This window comes from Caretta caretta, chromosome 2 (assembly GCF_965140235.1).
Source record: "Caretta caretta isolate rCarCar2 chromosome 2, rCarCar1.hap1, whole genome shotgun sequence".
NCBI classification, from domain to species: Eukaryota; Metazoa; Chordata; order Testudines; family Cheloniidae; genus Caretta; species Caretta caretta.
In genome coordinates this window covers 220,527,011-220,546,529 of record NC_134207.1, presented here as the reverse complement: position 1 = coordinate 220,546,529, position 19,519 = coordinate 220,527,011, and the positions used below count along the sequence as shown (strand labels likewise).

Here is a 19,519-nt window from a genome sequence, read left to right as displayed (position 1 = left end):
ATAAAATGGATTGTGTGATAAATACAGAACAAGGTTACAAACAACAGCATAAGTAGCTCTCTTTATTATGTAATAACTTTCAGCTCACTCACCTGTGGTCCTCGTGGTCCTTTTGGTCCAAGAGGGCCTTCTAATCCCTGTGGGGGGGGGGGGGGAGGTAGCAATGTACACTTTATCAACCAACTGCATTTAGAACCACATATTGCTAAAGCACAGTACTGGAAATGTAGCCAAAATTGTTTTGTTCTTTATAATATACAAAAAGACCAGATTTGTTTATACCATGTCTCTATTCATGAATTTCCTCTGGATTTCATTCCCACTCCACTGTGGCTATGTCTACACTTAAAATGCTACAGCAGCACAGCTGCACCCCTGCAGCTGCACTGCTGTAGTGCTTCAGTGTAGACACTTCAGCAACTTCAGTGTAGACACTTCACTTCTCCTGTCGCTGTAGTTAATCCATCTCCCCAAAAGGCGATAAAATTCTTCAATCAACCTCACGCTGCCTACAACGGGGATTAGGCTGGTATAGCTGTTTCCTCAGGGGTATGAATTTGTTGTTTTGTTTTTAGTAATTCTCTGTTTTTCCTTTGAATTGTCTCTTGATGTTTGATCAAACATCTTTATTATAAAAGATATACAAGGTGGCTTAGGGTATGTCTACAGTGCAATGTAAGCCCATAGATGAACTCAGGCTTAAGCCTAACCCTCCTTCCAACTACACACAAATCACCCTAACTCAGGGTTCAGACCAAGGACCCAGGATTCAAGTTCTATTGGTTTGCAATGTAGATGCAGCTCGAATGGAGAAGTGCTCTCTAAGTCTGCCAATAGTATCCCTCAATCCCACAAGATAACTTTCTTTGTCCTCTGGACAGTCAAATCTTCCTACACTGCCCATGAACAAAGGGCTAGAGTGGCCACATTTTGGGAGAGAGATAAGAAGTCTGGGGTATGGGTGGTTGGACTCAGACCCACATAATGCAGTGTAGATGCTGGAGCCCCAGGGTTCAACAATTCCTAACCTGGGGTTACAAATGCATGTAGATGCTCAAGGCCTAGGTTAATGAGCCCAGGGTCTGTTAACTCAAGTTCTACTAATCTTGGGTTTATTTTGCAGTGCAGACGTACCCTCAGAAATCAATCCCTGTTGCTAGATAAGAGTTAATTGGTTGCTTAGCTGGTTGTCATCTGATACATGTCCTGAATCTCAATTTCTATTGATATATCTTATGGAAAATCTTTAACAACCCCAACAGTGATCATGTTCTCTCTGTGATACAGAGATTGAGTCTGATCTCACTTGAATAAGTTTTACACTGCCGTAACTTCAATTGACTTTAACCTTGTTACTTCAAACTATGCAACAGAAGCAGAAGCAGATGCAGACTTACAGTTTTCAATAATCATAAAAACCTTTATCTTCAAAAGTAAAAGTGCCTTTATCTTATTAGCTCACATATTTATGCTCCATAAAAAAGCATTTACTAGTTACAGCTACTGTACAGTTCTAGTGTAATTCATAAATCTGTCTTTCTGCTGTACTAGTTTCACTAGTTATCAGAATGCACACTTACAGTGTTTAACTCCCATCAATTACAATTTGCTTCCCAAGTAAAAAGAATTTTAGACCAATTCAGATGTTCCCCTGTTTTTTTCCTCCTCATCCTCTCTTCATTCTTTTATATTTCTACATATACAGAAGTCAGTGGATCTGGCTGTCCTTTCCACAGCATGTGTTGTTTTGATCTTGTAATTGTCCTGATGAATAAAGCAGTGACATCTAAAGCATTACATTCCATCAGCTATTTCCTCATCTTGAAATACAGTAATAAGATTTGTCTCAAAGAAAGACCCCCCAGATCATGTGAAATAGCAGGGGTTCAGAAATCTCTTTAAGGACAAGTGAATCAGAAGAGAATGACATCGAAGAAACAGAGGAGTTGCACATCTCACATGAAAAAAGAAAACGAGTTTGGGCAACATGCAAAGTAGTAGGAGGCTACGTGAAATGTGTATTAAGATAAAAGGAAGTTGTTCAGAAACTGGCAAACAACATGAACAAAGCAGCCCAGGAGATCGGACATAAAAACCATATGCCAAGACTACAGAAAGCTAAGCAGAGTGTTCCTCTGTTATTTAATTGACAGTGATGAAAAAAACATTTGACATCTGTAAAGGATCTGTAAAGAAATTATAATAGATTAAGCATTTTAAAAAGTTACTGAACAGACCAGAGTTATAGACACCCACAGAATTACCAGCTCAATGCACATTTGAAAAAATAGATGATCTGCCAACCACCTCTCAAGAATTTAAAAAAAAAATCTGTGCCTGTGGAAAATCATCAGAAATTGAACACACATAAGAGTGTCAAGAGCATAACTCCAATAATCAGAAGCAAATTTAGAAGCTGCAGTGATTGACATTGCAGTATAATAGGCAGTATTGTTGGCTGTCCAGGAGGAGGGTTTATTTTTCTTTCTTTTAATTTAATTAATTACACTGACTTCAGCAGTGCATCTGATGTTTCCCACTGCCTGAAAGTTGGGTTTCCCTAAATGCAAATTAGACTAGAATATAGACAATAGCTCAAAATGCAGAAAACTTGTCTTGATTTGAAATCGGAACTGTTTCTAACCATTTATCCATATTCTCAGTGTAGGTTTGATTCTACACACACTTACCACCATGATTTGTTTCATTCTAGTGGTGGCTTTGCTTATATCTTCATATAATTTTGCAAATGTGCATCAAATCATTGTGGCTACTCATGGTAGCAAGCACTATACCCAGTGGTTAATCCCTGCAGGATCAGGCCCTCACATGCCTGGATACATATAATGTCTTGAACTTTTGAATCTACAGTACTTAAAAGTATGTCCTAGCTGCCAACGGAAATGTTTCACAAACATCTGCTTTGTTAACTTACATCAAATGACTGCTTTATAGGCACTAAAAAACTTCCCAGTTTTGCCTCTGATAAGGTGTACATATTACAGAGACTAATACCGAAGAAAAATTGTAAATATTTTGGTAATATGATGTCATTACAAAGCTAATTGATACCTCTTAAGAGTGACCACTATTCCTTTTATGTCAATTGATTTTAAATTGCTTATATAAAAGTCTAATCCATTTCAACCTAATCATAATGCATGTTTATATAGAAAGGGCTAGGCTGTATTGTCTTTCCCATGGGCCTGATTCAAAATCAATAAAGTTAACAGGATGATTGCTATTGTCTTCAGTGGGGTTTTGCTCAGGCCCTAAATCCATCTGTAATTCCCTTTACAGTATATATTCAAAAATAGGGACAGAATATATACAGTGTGTGTATGTGTATAATTCAGGGCTGTGCATAAATTAGGTAAAGTATGGCAGGGGTCCTTAATTTTGCATGTTTGTTTCAGTGTTACAAAGTGTTACAAGGGGTAGGTGAGTCTTGAAAATCACCAAAAAATGTGTAATGGAATTTATGGACAGCGCCTTATAGATAGGGCTGGTAGCAGTTTGTATTATGGTTGCTGAACACTAGAAATTATAATTTTCAGTTCCTTATAATTTTGCCAGACTCTAACTGTTTGGGCTGAATTTTTTCATGCTGGATATCTGCCTCAAGCAGTTCAGCTCTCTCTGAGAATGAGGCTAGGAGAAAATATATTACTTTGCCCATGTTAAAAAGCTCTGGTAACCTTTTCTTTGAAAAGTTCTAGCACTCCCATTGTTTGGAGCAGGGATATAACATTTGCAAGAGGGAGGGATTTGTATCAGAGATGTGTCTTTTCTCACCTCAAGGAAAATCCAGTCATCATTTGGCCAAATTGTAAACCGCTGAAAAATTGTGGTTCGCACATGCTTAGTAAAGACTTCTTTGATTTTGGCAGCTAAAATCTCTGAAGATTTTGTCCACACTGGGTATGATCTAGCCCAGGGCTGGGCAGGACTTTCCCAGTAATTGCAACTTAGGGCCGTTGTAGCCTGTGCCAGGGCCAGGCACTGGAATTGAAACCAGAGAGACTCTCTCCCTGTGCTGCTTGCTGGGCTCAGGCAGCATGGAGGAAGAGCTGCTTACTTTGAATTCAGAGGGGACAAAAGACAACTTATGGAAGTGTGGTCGGAGGTAGATTGGGACAAGAAATGTGGGGGTGGGATTGGGACTGGAGGCTGGGAGCAAGTTGGCGATTGGGATGGAGGGCAGACTGGACTGGGAAGGAAGTGGTAGGGGTGATGCATTGGAAGCCTGTGGGGAGACTGAAATCAAATATAAGATGGGGGTAGGACACTTGAACTGGGAACCATGGGGCAGCAGGAATGGAGGTGGGGGAAGAACTGGGAGAACAAGGAGCCAGGAGGTGGGGGGAGAACTGGGACTTTCCAGGCAGACAGACTGGGCCTAGGAGCTGGAATGGGATGGGCAGTGAGACTGTACAAGGGAAGGAAGACTGGGACTGGGAACTTGTGTGACTGGAGAATGTGTGTGAAGGGAAGAGGGACAGAGAAATCAGACAAGGAGCCAGGAGTGGGCAACAGAACTGTGTGGACAAAAAGGCTGGGACTGGGATGAAAAATCTGAGCAGTGGAGACTGGGACACACTAGGTGAGGAGACTGGGAGTAAGAGGAGGAGCTGGGGTGAGGCATAGCTGGGACTCTGACAGGGACAAGTTGGAGGAATAGGGTAGAAAGAGTCAAGCTTATGGGGAACAGCCAGCAGGGTCCAGAGCCTGGAATGGAACCCAAGATTCTCATCATTCCTCTGCCAACAGCAAATATCTTCAAAACCCATAGGCAAACTGTCTCATCCCTCTCGAGTGCTGGTCCACATAGTGGATGACTACCTACTACCACCTTCACTTTACCTTACTCCATTAGGTCAAGTGGCAGAGGTTTGTGAGGTGGATCTAAGGGTTCAAGCCCTGCTGGCAACCCATGCGGGTTCCAAAATGATGCCACATGATGGAATTTCTGGGGTTTTAGTTTGCTTTTAGAAAAACTAAGAAATTACACACAAAAATACTGTTTTAAAATAACATTATTAAGGTTTCAAAGTCAAGCTGTCAAAAGTTAGGAAATTCCAGATTTAAGGGTGCCCGTGCAACCCCAATTCAGCCGCCCTGTGAGTATATGCATAATGATACATTCTTTAATCACATGATCCCCACCTGCCTCATTCAGTGCACAGGTTGATGGTACTTATATATGTGCTCCACAATTAACACCATAGACAACATTTTAATTAAAAAGTTGTACTTACTCTGTCCCCTTTTAATCCTGGTGTCCCACATTCTCCTCTTTCACCCTATACAAATTTTAAAATTTTATAATTGAAGAAGATTTTTTGATTAAATAAAATGCATTATATGAGTTTTGGTATTTTCTGAAGACACGTAAGCACTATAATTATATCAAGTTCTGGGACAGTCAGTTCTACTCAGACGGTCAGTTCTACTCAGCATATCTAAATTTCTCTTCCTAAGACTATACATAACATAACAAGTCAAGATATACCACATCTACCACTTCCCCCCTATCCATAAGTCATGTTACTCTGTCAAAGGAAGCTATAAGGTTTGGTTTTGTCATGTTTTTTCTTGACAAATCCATGCTGACTTGTCAACATAAGAGACAGGGGTGCATCTCAGGGTCCATGGGTAAGATTTCCCAGTGACAACAGACCTGCTCCCTTAAACACCCCACTGACTCCTCGGCCCGTAACTGCACAGGAGCAAGGACCCACTGAAACCCAGACAGAAGATGACACAGATGGTATAAAATAAGGGACAGATGTGATAACCTTTTACTCCTGTGGACAACAGGGGCACTCATTTTAAGACTGCCCCTACATGGAGTGTAAGTTCAGGCAGGTCTGGACTGGCAAGAATAGGGCCCACAGGAAAACTCCAGAGAAACTCACAATCCCAGTGGAAGTAGAAGGCCAACAGACTCTGGGGTGTGACCAGACATTTATCTGAGAACAGGTAGCCGAGGTGACAGGGAAACCCAAGAAGGGAAAAATCCCTATTAAATGTATCCAAGGCAATGTTCTATTGGGTATCCCACTAAGACAATAAGATTTTTGATGGGCTCCAAGACCAGATGAAGGTATGAGTCTCTGCAGACCTAACCTACCCCGTAATATTAGGCTGAGACTGGTCATATTTCCCTGAGCTCTTGTAGAAGCTTCCCTTAGCCCAGGAACTCAAGGAAGATACCTCAGAAGAGGTATTAGGCATCCTGTTCCCCTTTAAGAACCCTGACCTTCTTACCTGCTGACCCAAGGAAAGAAAATCTTGGAATGAAAAATTGGTAGCGGGGAGAGAGTGGAGGGAGGAGGCAGAGGTGGTCCCTTCCATGGCCATAATAGGGACCACAGATGCCAGATCTGATACCACTGACGATGATGACCCCAGAGAAGGACCATCCAGGAGACAAAATATACCACCGCTGCTGCAAATGGATCCAGAGAAGTTAACTGGATTCTCGGAGTTTCAAGTGGAGCAAAGGAACGATGAGACCTTGAGCTGAGCCTTCAAACAGGTATCCATGGCAGACGACAAAGAGGTAGACCCCCTAAAGGCCAGCAGTATCCACACTTTGCCCTCAAGGAGGACTTATTACACCATGTAAACCAAGACAAGTAGACACAAGATACAGATGCAACTGTTAGTACCTCAGATACATCACCGTGAGTTGCTGCACCTGGCACATGCAACCCCATGTGCAGGGCATCTTGGGAAAGACAAAACGCAGTCTAGGATCCTGGCCTGATACTTGTGGCCAGTAGTCTTCAAGGAAGTTGAGAATTTCTGCACCTCCTATCCTGAATGTCAACTGACAGTCCCCAAGGGAATCCCGAGAGCCCCACTAGTATCTCTCCGCTTGGTGGAGACCACCTTTGAAAGAGCGGGAATCGACCTTATAGGTCCCCTAGAAAAGAGCACCTCAGGGCATCAGCACATACTTGTCATCGTGGACTATGCCACCAGGTACCCATAGGCCATACCACTATGTTCTACAGATGCTAAGACTATCACCAAGGAGCTGCTGAAGATCTTCACATGGCTCGGGTTTCCCAAAGAGGTCCTGACAGGCCAGAGGACAAATTTCATGTCCCAGCTGATGAAGAAAGTATGGAAACTCTTAAAAGACAAGGCCCTGTGGATATCCATGTACCACCCTCATATAGATGGCCTAACAGATAGGTTCAGCCAGACACTTAAGAGGGTGCTCAAGAAGTTCATTGCCCAGGACCCCAGGCACTGGCAATTATTTGCAGCCTTACTTTTTACCATCAGAGAGGTGCCCCAAGCTTCCACAGAGTTTTCACCCTGCAAATTGATATATGGACAACAACTGAGGGGCATATATTCAACCTGGTATGGAAAACCTGAGAAAGACAAACACTGAGAGCTGAAAATGTCAGAGATTGGAGGCTATATGGGTGTATGCTAGAAAAACCTGAAGGAAGCACAGGAACAACACAAAGTATAACAAAGGGACATGGATGCATATCTTTCAACTGGGCGACCGAGTCCTGTTGCTTCTTCCAAGCTCAGAATCACAGCAATTGGCCTAGTGGCAAGACCCTCATGAGGTGATAAAGAAAGTGGAAACTGTGGAATACTTGATCAGACAACCAGGAAAAAAAAGGAACAACAAATCTACCACGTAAATGTATTGAAGCCCTGGAAAGGCAGGGAAAATATTTTTATCACACCAAACCCTGAAAACTGAAACTAGGACCCCAAGGTAAAGACTGCCTAAAAGAAGGTTCAGTGATCCTTGGGGAAAAAATTAAATGATAAGCAAAGGGAGAAGGCACTCCAGCTGCTGGCCGCTTTCCCATAGGTATTCTCAGCCCTACCCGGGAAGATGTTCCGAACACAACACCATATTAATACAGAACCTGGTAAGGTAATACAAGAAGGGCTCTGACCGATCCCCAACAAGTTGAGGGGGCCACTGAGAAAGAGATCAGGACCATGCTGGAACTCAGGGTGATAGAAGAGTTCCAGAGTAACTGAAGCAATCCTATTCTGCTTGTTCCAAAGCCCGATAGCTCACTACATTTCTGCATAGATTTCAGGAAGGTGAACACAATTTCTAAATTTGATGGCTATCCCATGCCCTGAGTGGATGCTCTTAGACCAACTGGGAGAAGCCCAATATATCACCGCTTTAGATTTGACAGAGGGGTATTGGCAGATCCCCTTAACACCAGAGTGTCTGTAGAAAACAGCCTTTTCTACACTGCTAGGTCTATTCCATTTTAAGACCATGCCCTTCAGGTTACACAGAGCAATGGCCACCTTTCAACATTTGATGAACCAATGCTCCAACAACACAGCCAATATGTGGTGGCATACTTGGATGACATAGTTATCTACAGCAAAGGTTGGGACTCCCATTTGGACAAGGTAGCCACTGTCCTCTGATCACTGAGAGAAGCCAGATTAACAGCAAACCCTACTAGATGTGCTATAAGGAAGGAAGAAGCCTGGAACATAGAGTCAGTGGAAGACATGTCTGCCCCTTGGTGGACAAGGTTCATGTCTTATAGGCATACAAGACCCCCATGACCAAAAAGCAGAGATAGGGCTAGGGCAGTCCTTTCTCAATATGTCAATGGAGAAGAATGCCCGGTAGTATATATCAGCTGGAAACTCTTCCCCTGGGAGAAAGCATACTCAGTGATAGAAAAAGAGTGCTTGGCTGTCAAATAGGCAATAGCGGGCCTATGGTACTACCTCCTAGGAAGCAGATTCACGCTAGTTACGGACCATATGCGTCTGTGCTGCCAACATGTGATGAAGCAGACAAACCCAAGGATCATGAGGTGGTACCTGTCACTACAGCCTTATGCCTTTTGGATACAACACCGGGTGGGAAGGTTGCGCTGTAATGCTGATTTTCCATTCAGGGAAGGCGCATATTTCATCCAAGGCAGGGCCTCAGCCTTGCAGGGGAGGACCTGTAATAGGGTCTACAAACCCCATACTGAGCAGAGGCAAAAGGGGGAGAGGAGTCTCTCCTACCTACAGGCAAGCAGCCTGACCACATCCCCACACAGCTGCCACAACTGCCAATCATGGAGGCAGGCACCTACAGCTGTAACCAATGGGGAAACCAGGCCTGCTATAAAAGGAGAGAGCTCAGAGAAGTAAGGGAGGCAGAAATGCCTGGGACAGTGAAGAAACACAGCCAAAAGGGACTGAAGCAGACCACTTGGCTTAATGAAAGGCCAGGAGACAAGAACTGTCCTAACCCGGGGCTAACCAAAGAAAGCCAGTCAGAGGGCAGCAGAGACCCCCCCGAAAGATCACATCAAAGACCAGTGATGGCCCCAATCCTCCAAACACACACATGATTAACTTTACTGACATGAATAGTCCTACTGATTTCAGTGGAACTGCTCATGGTAGTAACATTTATATGTGCATATGTGTTTGTAGGGACTTAAGACTGAACCTTCTGCTGAGACTCCCCTGTGCATTTTCATCAAGTGACTATCCGGCCTTAGCCTCTCCAAAAAGATCTTACCTTCTCTCCCTTGTTGCCAGGATCCCCCTATTTAAAAAACAAATAGATTAAGAAAATAAAGTGAAGATACAGCACATACTTAGATTATGAACAAGAAAAATATAGATAATATTGTCAAGTATAATGAAGTTTAAATATAGTTGTAAGAAAGTCCATTTAAGTTGTCATCTTCTGTAGACTTCAAGAAATGGTGTTGTCCCCCTCCATACACTCCCTTCCCCCCATAAGAGTAGATAGACAAATATGTCCTTTACCAGAAAAAAATTCTACTGCATTCCTAGCAAATATAATCTCTACCCTAGACTGATTTTCAAATTAGATTGAATTATTGCATTACTGTCAAGTTTATTGACTGTGAATCTTCAAGAGTTCAAACTAAGGGAATACCGGATGAGGGACCTATTCATGGCAACTATACAGACGAGATCTTTATTATGAGAACTTCAATTCTCCCTTGCAGATGAGTATAATGCTGGTCACTTCAATACACTGTCACTTCAAAAGTTCCTGTTATCACAAGGGCCACATCTTAGGAAAGGAAATAAGCAAATGCTTAGCTTAAACAGGTGCTTAAGGAAAGTGCTTTCCTGAATACAGATGCTTTTCTGAAGCAGGAGCTAGTTCAGATATGTATTATAAATGATAATATGAAACATCTGCATAAAAATTTGAAATCTAGGACCAGATTCTCAGCTAGTGTAAATCAACATAGCTCTCTTCAAGTCACTGGAGCTATGCCAGTTTATACCAGGTAACGATCTGGCCCTAGCTTTATAAATTATGATACAGTATTCTCAAGAATAGATCTTAATAAGGAAATACTAATTCATCTACATACCTCTTCACCTTTTTCTCCACTTTCTCCTTTTTGAGACTCACCCTGTCAAGAACAATGGAGCCCAATCAAAATATGCAGCACTGTTTTACCAAACATTACCAAATTAGAACCAAGATATACTGACTGAAAATCAACACCAATTTTAACTTAAAGGGCTCCAACTTCTCTTCTACAATAAAGCATATACAGTGCAAAACTTTGATAACATAGAAATCTAAAGCACAGTTATTAGATGCCTGGGATCTTAGGCCCCAATCCTGCAAACTGTTCCTAATAAACAGCCCGGAGGCCACATAGAGCTTCATTGACTTTCATACAGCTCCACAAAGGTGCAGGGGTCTGCCTGCAGAGAAGAGCTTGAAGAACTGGCTTCTTAATTTGTTCAGTCTGATAAGGATTTAGATTCAAATACTATCCTTGTATGCAGCTCTGATAGATTTCAACAGGATCCTTTGAGGGCAGAATTCCATGCTTGAAGATTGATTTATGGCATATTGTACTATACCTTTTCTCTGCTTTCCTCATTTGCATAGTTTGAATAAAACTAGAAGAAATTGGCATTAATTTTAAAGAGAAAACTCTGTCAATTTACCTTGTCTCCTTTTGGTCCTTGCTCACCTTTATCCCCTCTACTACCAAGTCCTCCCTTAAATAAAACAGGAAAATATTATGAACATCCTAATGATATGTTTCTGGTTTCTTTAAAACTGTACCAGGAAGGAAGGCAACAATGGCGATGGCAAAGGTTTAGGCAAAAGTTCTACAGTGAAGCAGAGAGAGAAAGAGAAGGAGCTTGGACAGGCATAAGACTGTTTTCATTAGTCTGAAAAAGTTCCTTGCTCAGTATTAGAAAACATGACTCTAGCAGGGATTCTTTACCCATGCCCAGTGTAAATATGTTTTCCATCTTCAACATTAGCAAAATAGAATCCTAGTAAACCTCATGAACTAAGGTGCAACAGAAAATATAACACACTTCCTCGCTGCTACCTTTTGGAGACATTCCAGTCATTTTTGACTAGTATTGTCACATAAAGAATAGGAATTGATTTAGCCCATATAGTTGTCTCTGCTCTGTTTTAAAGAACAGATTAATGCCAACATTCTGCAGCTCTAAGGCCAAGAATTCTTCCCAACACCTTCCTGGTCCATGAGACCAAGTGTGATGTGGTTTGTGCAAAGGGGTGGGCTGGAAAAGGAAGCAGAGGTCCTGGGATTCTTGTTACATACTGTATTGTGATCTAATAATTTTGGACAAAATAACTTAAATGTCTTAGACATTAAATTCTGATTAGAGACTACTAAAAAGTGGAGGAAGGCTCATTTCTGGACTTGTGTTACCAAGCAGTAGTATGGGATGGTAGGCCTGCCACAATATTCTGGTTCCACCAGGCTCTGGCCAGTTGGTCCAGTGGATGAGGTATGGTGTAGACTATGAGATTGTCTAGGTAAAGAAATAAGTTAAAGCAGTGCTAACCGGCACTTTTCACAAGTTGGACATGAAAACCCAAGTGACCTAGACAACATTCTTTCTCATTCATTATAAACAAACAGGTTTTAAGGTTTCAGGCTGTGAAATAGATATTGCTAGACATCTACTGCCTGTTTTGTTAGCCTAAACAGTCACTGCATTCCCAATATCCAACTAATTAGTTTAGAAAGTACTTTCTGGTCAGCTTAGAAACAAAAATCAAATTCTATTAACTAGAATTGCTCCAGGTCTAGATTTGATTCTATAAGCTAGAATTGCTCGAACTCTAGATTTGCTTCTGTTCCATAAAGTACTTAAAATGCATGATTAAAAGCTACATAAATATTGTATTTGGAAAACTGAACTGGTTCTCAGTTGTACAGAATACCTTGACAAACCCAAGCATCATCTTTTTGTAGGCTGAATATATCTTTAAGTGCCTCATCATCTGACTGACACGGCATCTGGCTAAGATTAGCCAGAAGAGCTATAATATTATGCTGTGACTTTACAGCCGATCACTCAGAATACAACATTAAGATTTTCCAAGTCACTCAGACACCAACTGCATCTGTTAGCCATGGAGAAGCCAGCTACCACAGAAAGATGGAATAAGAGACAGAGATCTTTGCCTGAGCAGCAACGCTCATCTCTGACTTTGGATTCAAATTGCCCCAAAGCCTGACCTGCTCAGATTCAGACTTTTGGCTTGTACCCATTTCTATGCTGAATCTTTGCGATGTCCTTCTAAGGAGATAGGCTGTGGGTGTATATAGCACAGAGGCCCTAACAGCCTTCCATCACAACTAGGGTTTCTTGATTTGTGCTTCAAAATCAGGTACCAGTTTAACCAAGCTAGTTTATTAAACCATAATTAGGGTTTCTTACTTCTAATTTCTGCTTAGTATATGGGTTCATGTTTTTTTTAAAAACATCACTAAGAAGATTCTCTGTTTGGAGGTTTCAGGTCTTCATTAGGGTATATAAAATCCATAATTTCAGAAACCATAGAAACAAAATTAAACATTTACATTACAGCATACGGAAGGCTGAGATCTTGCTTTCATACATACTGTAACCATTTTAAAAGACTGTTCTGGCAAACATCGATAATGTTCAGCCTTGACCTCTGATTAGAATTCATATTTCTGAAGCTTCCTAACAAAAAATATATATACTTACAGAAGGGCCGGGTGGTCCCTGGTCTCCTTTTTGACACTCACAGGACTTCCGCTCACACTAAAGGGTTAATACAATATTTTAGAAAAATATTCAGGTTTAGAATTTCAAATTTTAGAAGCACTTTTAAACCAGTATTTTTGGCTAGGACATGAGCTAGCTGAAGCAAAACAGTCAAGTAGTCAGAAAATAAATGATCTTATAAAATGTGCCTTCCTGTAACAAACCATACACCATTTCTACATTGCACAATCTCCATTAAAATAATCCCTTAAATCTGTTCCATCTCAGTCTTTGTTTTGCACATACTGTATTACAAATATTTTGAAAAATGTTTTTCTTAATAGCCAAATCTGTTATACAATATCAACACTTCAGGTAGTGGATACATAGCATGTAATGTTACCCACTAGTTTTGGACATGAATCTCAATTTTGAGCCAAGTAGACTGCCACATTTTAATGAGACAGGCAAGTAACTTATACCTGGAGTAGCCCCAATATCCTTTCAAAGGGAAAGTTTCTTAAGTTGAAAAACTGAATATCGCCCACTAATGAGCAGTGTTTGGGGATTTATGGTGAGAAGGCCTGGAAGGAATGGATGAGAGTTAATATAAAAGTCACCATATTTCTATACAAATAATAGGGCCAGATTTTGTCACCCTTATTTACATTGGATAGTACCTTACTCCTCAAGTAGTCCCATCCATCCCAATGATTCTGCTTAAGGAGTATTACTCAGTGTAAGTAAAGGTAGAAGAATCTGGCCCAACAATTAATATCAATAACCATCTGATTTCTGACACTCTGGTTTTTAAGAAAATTCTTCTTCTGTTCTGTGAGGAGATAAAAACATAGCACTACTACAGTTGTATTCAGATATCAGTAGTGAAGGAAATGGCACAGCCTTGATGTGCTGATTAAAACATGTTACACTGATATGCTGATAGTACTCAAATCTTGTAACACTTACCCGCTTGTTAAATAAGGCAACCTGGGAAGGAAAAAGAAGAAAAATATATTCTCTTGTAAAATATACCAGTTTATTAATTTAACTAAGATGTTTCCTATAAAATATACTGTTTCCAAATACCATTCCAAGAATGGTAAATTAAGTGAATTAAGTTTCAACCTTTAAGTGTGCAATTATTACACCTGTGAACCCTTAGTAGGCCTACTCATGCCATATTCACTGAGAGACATGTAGCATCATAGAAATATATCCTGACACTTTCTTAAATTCCAAAAGCAGATGAATTACCATGTTTTCCTGTGTAGCTTTTCTCTTACGGTATGTCTGACATTGCAGCTGAGAGCACGCTTGACAGCACAGATACACAGGCACACGCTAGCTCTGCACAAGCTAGTGTACTATGCCAGCCCCCAAAACCATGTTTTCTAGGGGGCCATCAAAGATCTCATATTTCTTTGCTTACATTTCCTTAAATCACAATGACTCTGATCCTAGCCACCCTTTAGAGGTAGTTACTCATATCCAGCAGGAGGAGAATAGGTCCCACAGAATGAGTGGAAGAGGGTTGGAACTTTCAGCTGCATATACTGGTGCCTAGGAATATGTACTGAAACAATGTGTATAATGTAGCACCAGTCAGGAAGATACCACCAATGGGCCACCAATGCTAGTATGTAACATCTAGTCAGAATCTTTACCTTGGAAAAGTAGGAAAGATAAGAAGGACAAAGAGTCAAAATGTGAATAGTTAAACCTGACATCTTGGCTCATTGCACAATGTATGAAGAGATCATAAAAATGCATCAGTTTATAGAGAGCTACTCCAGATTTATACCAGTGTAACTCGGAGAAGAATCTGGCCTATTACCTATTGATTAAAATATACAATATAGTGGATTTGATTTTAAAATGTTTGTTCTATAAATATGTATTCCTTTTTAGAGGCAAAGGACATCTATCTATGGCAAGACATAAATTAGTAAAACTCTTACAGTTGTCTTTTACCAATTGCCATCAGTGCCTGAGAAGTCTCCAGATGTTTCCTTAATTGCATAGCTTATCCATGTACTTTTACACATATGTGATACCTAGTCACTATATCTGGTTTTAAAACTTTCCAAACTAGTTTTAACATGCTTTTAGAGTGACTTAGTGAAATGTAAACATTAAGAAAACCCTTACAATATTTCTTCTCGTGTAGTTACTGAAAAGCTAATTTAATTCTAAACATGTTTTCACCTTATCTTAGCTTATTATGTACAGCCCCTTATCCTACAAGAAAATACTTTCAGTAGCCTTGAAAAGAAGTGCCACAATAGCCTATCCAAACTCTTTGACTATTCCACAGAGCTCACAAGTCAGTGCCACTGATTTCAGCCCCTACCAACTTCATAGCTGTGCTGGTATTTACTGTCAGCTATGAAAACAGTTTTGGACATACTGCTTACTGTATGTGTGCACGACATTGGATTTCTTAGTGTGTTTTCTAAATGAGAACAGTAGGAGACTTACACTTATTTTAAGTTGTGATCCAGTGCCCACTGAAGTCAGTAAAAATCTTCCATTGTCTTCAATGGGCAATGGATCAGGCCCTTAGCATGTGCTTGTGAATAATCTCATTCACTTCAACAGAATTACAAACAATACATAAAGTTATGTATGTATATAAGTCTTTGCAGCATCAGGGTCTTAGTCTCCATACTTTTGTGTGTGACTTTGTATAATTAGATCAAAATCAAAATGTTGATTAACCTGATGTCAAAATTACCAGTAACTTAACATAAAAATTACAGGACTGGGGCCTTAGCGTGCAAGCATTTTGGAGTACAAGGCTATTTTGGCAGCACAGATAGATCTGCAAGGATGGTGTAAGATTTTGGTGATCTAAGTACAGCACAATTCCTTGAAAACTAGGAGGCACACTGTAATTATGAGTAACTATACCCGAAATTATACTGAGGGATGGCACAAAATTCTGCCTTGCCCAAAATGTAGTTTGACTGAAGGCTGGGCCTGTGAATGGAACTGGATTCATGCTGCCTCAGATCTTTTTCGCAGCTGAACCACTCCACCTATTCCTGCAGCATTGCTTACTCTTAAATATTCAGAAGTCATCATGAGACAGGTCCTAAAAAATCATCAGATTGTTTTAAAAATCATTCGATTAAAAAAATTGGCTTTTTTATTTGTTGCTTGGTTTTTGAACTTTTCAGGTACGCTCATGTCATGTCTTCAATCTTTTCTCTGCAACCAGGAGGGCTAGAAACTTAAGAAGGAAAATAAGACTGTACCTTATGTGTCTATGTGTCTATATCATGTCTAATATGTGTCTATATCATCATCAACAACAAACTCTGCCACTAATAAAAGGGAAGAGAAATGTAAACATTCACAGTTACTTACCAATTGCTCTTTTATTTTCACTGAGAGATTAGGATCATTTAGGATTAGAACAGGTTCACTAGGAGAATTCCCAGATATCAAATGTAGGTTTGATTTATTGGCCTTTTTACTAGACAGTCCAATGGTAATGAATGATATTCCAAGATCTCTGGCTGCTGCAGATATCCCCTGGACATCAGGACTCTTTGGATGGTCAATACCATCAGTCATCAACAAAGCCACTTTTACACTTCCCTTACGACCTTCAGTTTTAAACAGTTGAGTGACATTGGAAATTGCATAATAGGAGTAGGTGCCATGCCCAATATAGTTCATATTCATGACTTCTTGCTTAAAGTTATTCAGGTCTTTCCAGGCTACAAAGGGATGATCAATTTTGACTGTACTGCTGAACTGCATGATTGCCAGTTTGACATCATACTTCTGGAATTTAACTGGTTTCATTAGGAAAATTTTGTCACTTAAGTTGTAAACAAAATCTTTCTGCTCACTGAACAATGCATTTTTTGCACTTTCAGAACTGTCCAAGATAAAGACCATGTCAATGAAGCACACACAATCTGTAATGGAACAAAAAAGTTACAATAATAATTCTATTTTAAGGGTATATACCTGCTTCCAAGGTTTTAACTTAAGGAAGCCACTGCAACATTCCCAAATCTCCCCCATCATTTTTTTTTTCTTTTAGGAGGTAGGGACAAATTCTGCTCTATAGTACTTCATTAGCCCAATATTTCAGGTTTAGGTCACACTTACATCACAGATTATTTTTGTCATATTAATATTACATTAAAATATAAATTTTCTGACAGCAAATTCAATATGAAAAACTGTTGTTCAATTTCTCATAATGTATATAATTCAGAAGTGATATATGTTTAGATGAAAACAATAGATCACATTACAATACAATGTAGATGTGAAATGTGCTGCTATATATTCCAGGACTCATTAGCAAAACAAACCAAAAAAAAAACCAAACAAAAAATAATCCCACACATTTCCTTGGAAATTATCCTGGAAAACTTCTAGGAAACATTTTATACAGCCTATTGCAATTTCTAAGAAAAAGGTTTTACCCTGAAAATCATCTTTTCTTGCAAGAGGATTTGGCTTTTGTCCCTTCTTTCTGTTTTGTCCATAGGCTACACGATCTGTTGTGACAGCCAAAAATAAAAGGCAAAAGGCAAAATGTTTTTTCCACATAGTTACTGTGATCCAAAATCAGATGACTTACTACTCCTATTAATAGAAAACAAAATATCTATTAATGCTTCAATAATAAAATTGATAGACACATATTGTATATGTAGAACAAAATTTTGTATTAAGCATCTTTCAGTTTCTAGGTACAGTATCTCAGAAAGATTTACCAAAGAAGAAGTTAAAACAAAATAATTCTGTGCCCAAGTAGGAAAACACAGCAGCCACTGCAGTGTCAGCTATAGCTCACACATCTTTGGACATTATATTCTGTTTTACTGAGAAAAAACAGGTGGGATAGGACAAACAAAATGTTCCCTACTCTTTGTAAAAATATTCACTGCTATCTTTAACTTTCATTTGGACATCCAACTGAGATGGGTAGTAGGGACCTCAGTTAATATATAATTATCATCCTATTTAAATGATAATAACAGAAACATTACAGAAAACATTGATTATGTGTTTGCTTCTGCAAATCCACAAGTCCACTTGCTTAACAATACACAGGAACTTCTTTTTCATGTCTTGAAATTGCACTTTTACACACAGATATATTAAAAAGATGTTAAAAGTCCACTATATAATTCTCTTTTTTTTTATAAAGGCAATAGTTTACTAGTGAAATTCTACAACTTAATATTTGATCACTTCTTTCTAAAAGGATGGATATAAAGCTGTTTATAAAAATACCATTATGGGATCGTATCTATGATATATGATGGTAAACTGAATATATCATTAAAAAATTTCCTTCAGTCAGTGTAACTAATTTCCATAGTGCACTGATAGCTATTAAACCTGAATTACAAAAAATGTCTACAATTTAGAGCAATTCATGTTAAACATCATTAACACTAAAGATTACTTGCTAGTACATAATTGTATAATAAAAGTCCTAGTTAAATATTGTTTTTAACTCCATTCAGTACCTACACATTTAAAATCATTAATGTACTCTTCTGAGAAGATAAAAAGGAAAATGCACAAAACAAAACGATAACAGAATGACTAGAATTATAATAAGCAAGTAAGCTTCACAATCAGTTTTACACAGTTTCTGTTCAGGTCTTAGATGATTTTATTTTAATGTGATAAAAGTGTTCTAAACTGTTTATGACTTACCTTATAAATCATGCAAACAGCAAGTCGGGTATTAAAAAAACTGTACATAAATGTGACTGAAAAATACATTTCTGTTTAATAAAATAAGGCAATTTGTAAAAAAATAGTCTGTCCGGTTGTAAGTAAGGGTTACCTTGCATCTGGATCTTTCATGATCCTTTATTCATGTTTTGTTTGTCAAAACTGAATCCAGAGTGGCCAGGCATTCAGCCAGCATTACAGATCTGAGTGGGAGTTTAAAGGGACACAGTCCTATGAACATGTTAATGCCTTACAAGTTATTTGAAGAACAGTTTGAGTGTTTTTTGTTTTCCATAATTGAAGTTTTATATAGAAATACTAATGATCAATTACCTGTAATAATAATGGTCAGTTATCTGTATCTGTAACTGTATGTCTTTTTCTGCTATGTCTCTCCCCTCCTCTTTGCTGATGTATGGAAAAGCACCTGTGTAAGTACCAGGTAGAATAGAGCCCCAAAACAATAAAATTTTATGTTCCATAATATCTTGCATAAAAATTGTATCCAACATTATGTTACAGAGAAAAAATAGACAATTCTAGTATTAAATAAAAAACAACCGAGGAAGAGAGATATTACAGATGCATAGCTTTTAAGGCCAGAAGATATCATTCTGATTAATTAGCATGACCTCCTGTACAAACAAGTTATGGAGTTTCACCGGTATTTTCTGCAGAGTCCCATAACTTGTGGGTGAAAGTTTTGGAAAGACATACAGTTAATGATTCCAAGCGGCAGAGAATTTACCGTATCCCTTTAACC

The 19,519-nt window shown here is 39.2% G+C and overlaps 1 protein-coding gene across 3 annotated transcripts in view; it reads right to left on the bottom strand.

Annotated features, from left to right (window-relative positions):
• Nucleotides 1–18,938, bottom strand: part of COL28A1 (collagen type XXVIII alpha 1 chain) — a 116,586-nt gene extending 97,648 nt beyond the window's left edge. The window contains exons 1-10 of one of the 3 annotated variants that reach the window (XM_048838222.2): nucleotides 18,736–18,938; nucleotides 17,487–17,649; nucleotides 16,408–16,967; nucleotides 14,005–14,025; nucleotides 13,036–13,092; nucleotides 10,975–11,028; nucleotides 10,383–10,424; nucleotides 9,545–9,571; nucleotides 5,259–5,303; nucleotides 93–137 (exon numbers count right to left, since the gene is read on the bottom strand). In XM_048838222.2, coding sequence (XP_048694179.2) covers nucleotides 93–137; nucleotides 5,259–5,303; nucleotides 9,545–9,571; nucleotides 10,383–10,424; nucleotides 10,975–11,028; nucleotides 13,036–13,092; nucleotides 14,005–14,025; nucleotides 16,408–16,967; nucleotides 17,487–17,613 — 978 coding nt within the window. In that variant the 5' untranslated portion in view covers nucleotides 17,614–17,649; nucleotides 18,736–18,938. The remainder of the gene's footprint in view (nucleotides 1–92; nucleotides 138–5,258; nucleotides 5,304–9,544; nucleotides 9,572–10,382; nucleotides 10,425–10,974; nucleotides 11,029–13,035; nucleotides 13,093–14,004; nucleotides 14,026–16,407; nucleotides 16,968–17,486; nucleotides 17,650–18,735) is intronic. The other 2 variants (XM_048838219.2, XM_048838220.2) reach the window with 2 other exon arrangements.
• Nucleotides 18,939–19,519: the final 581 nt, after the last annotated feature.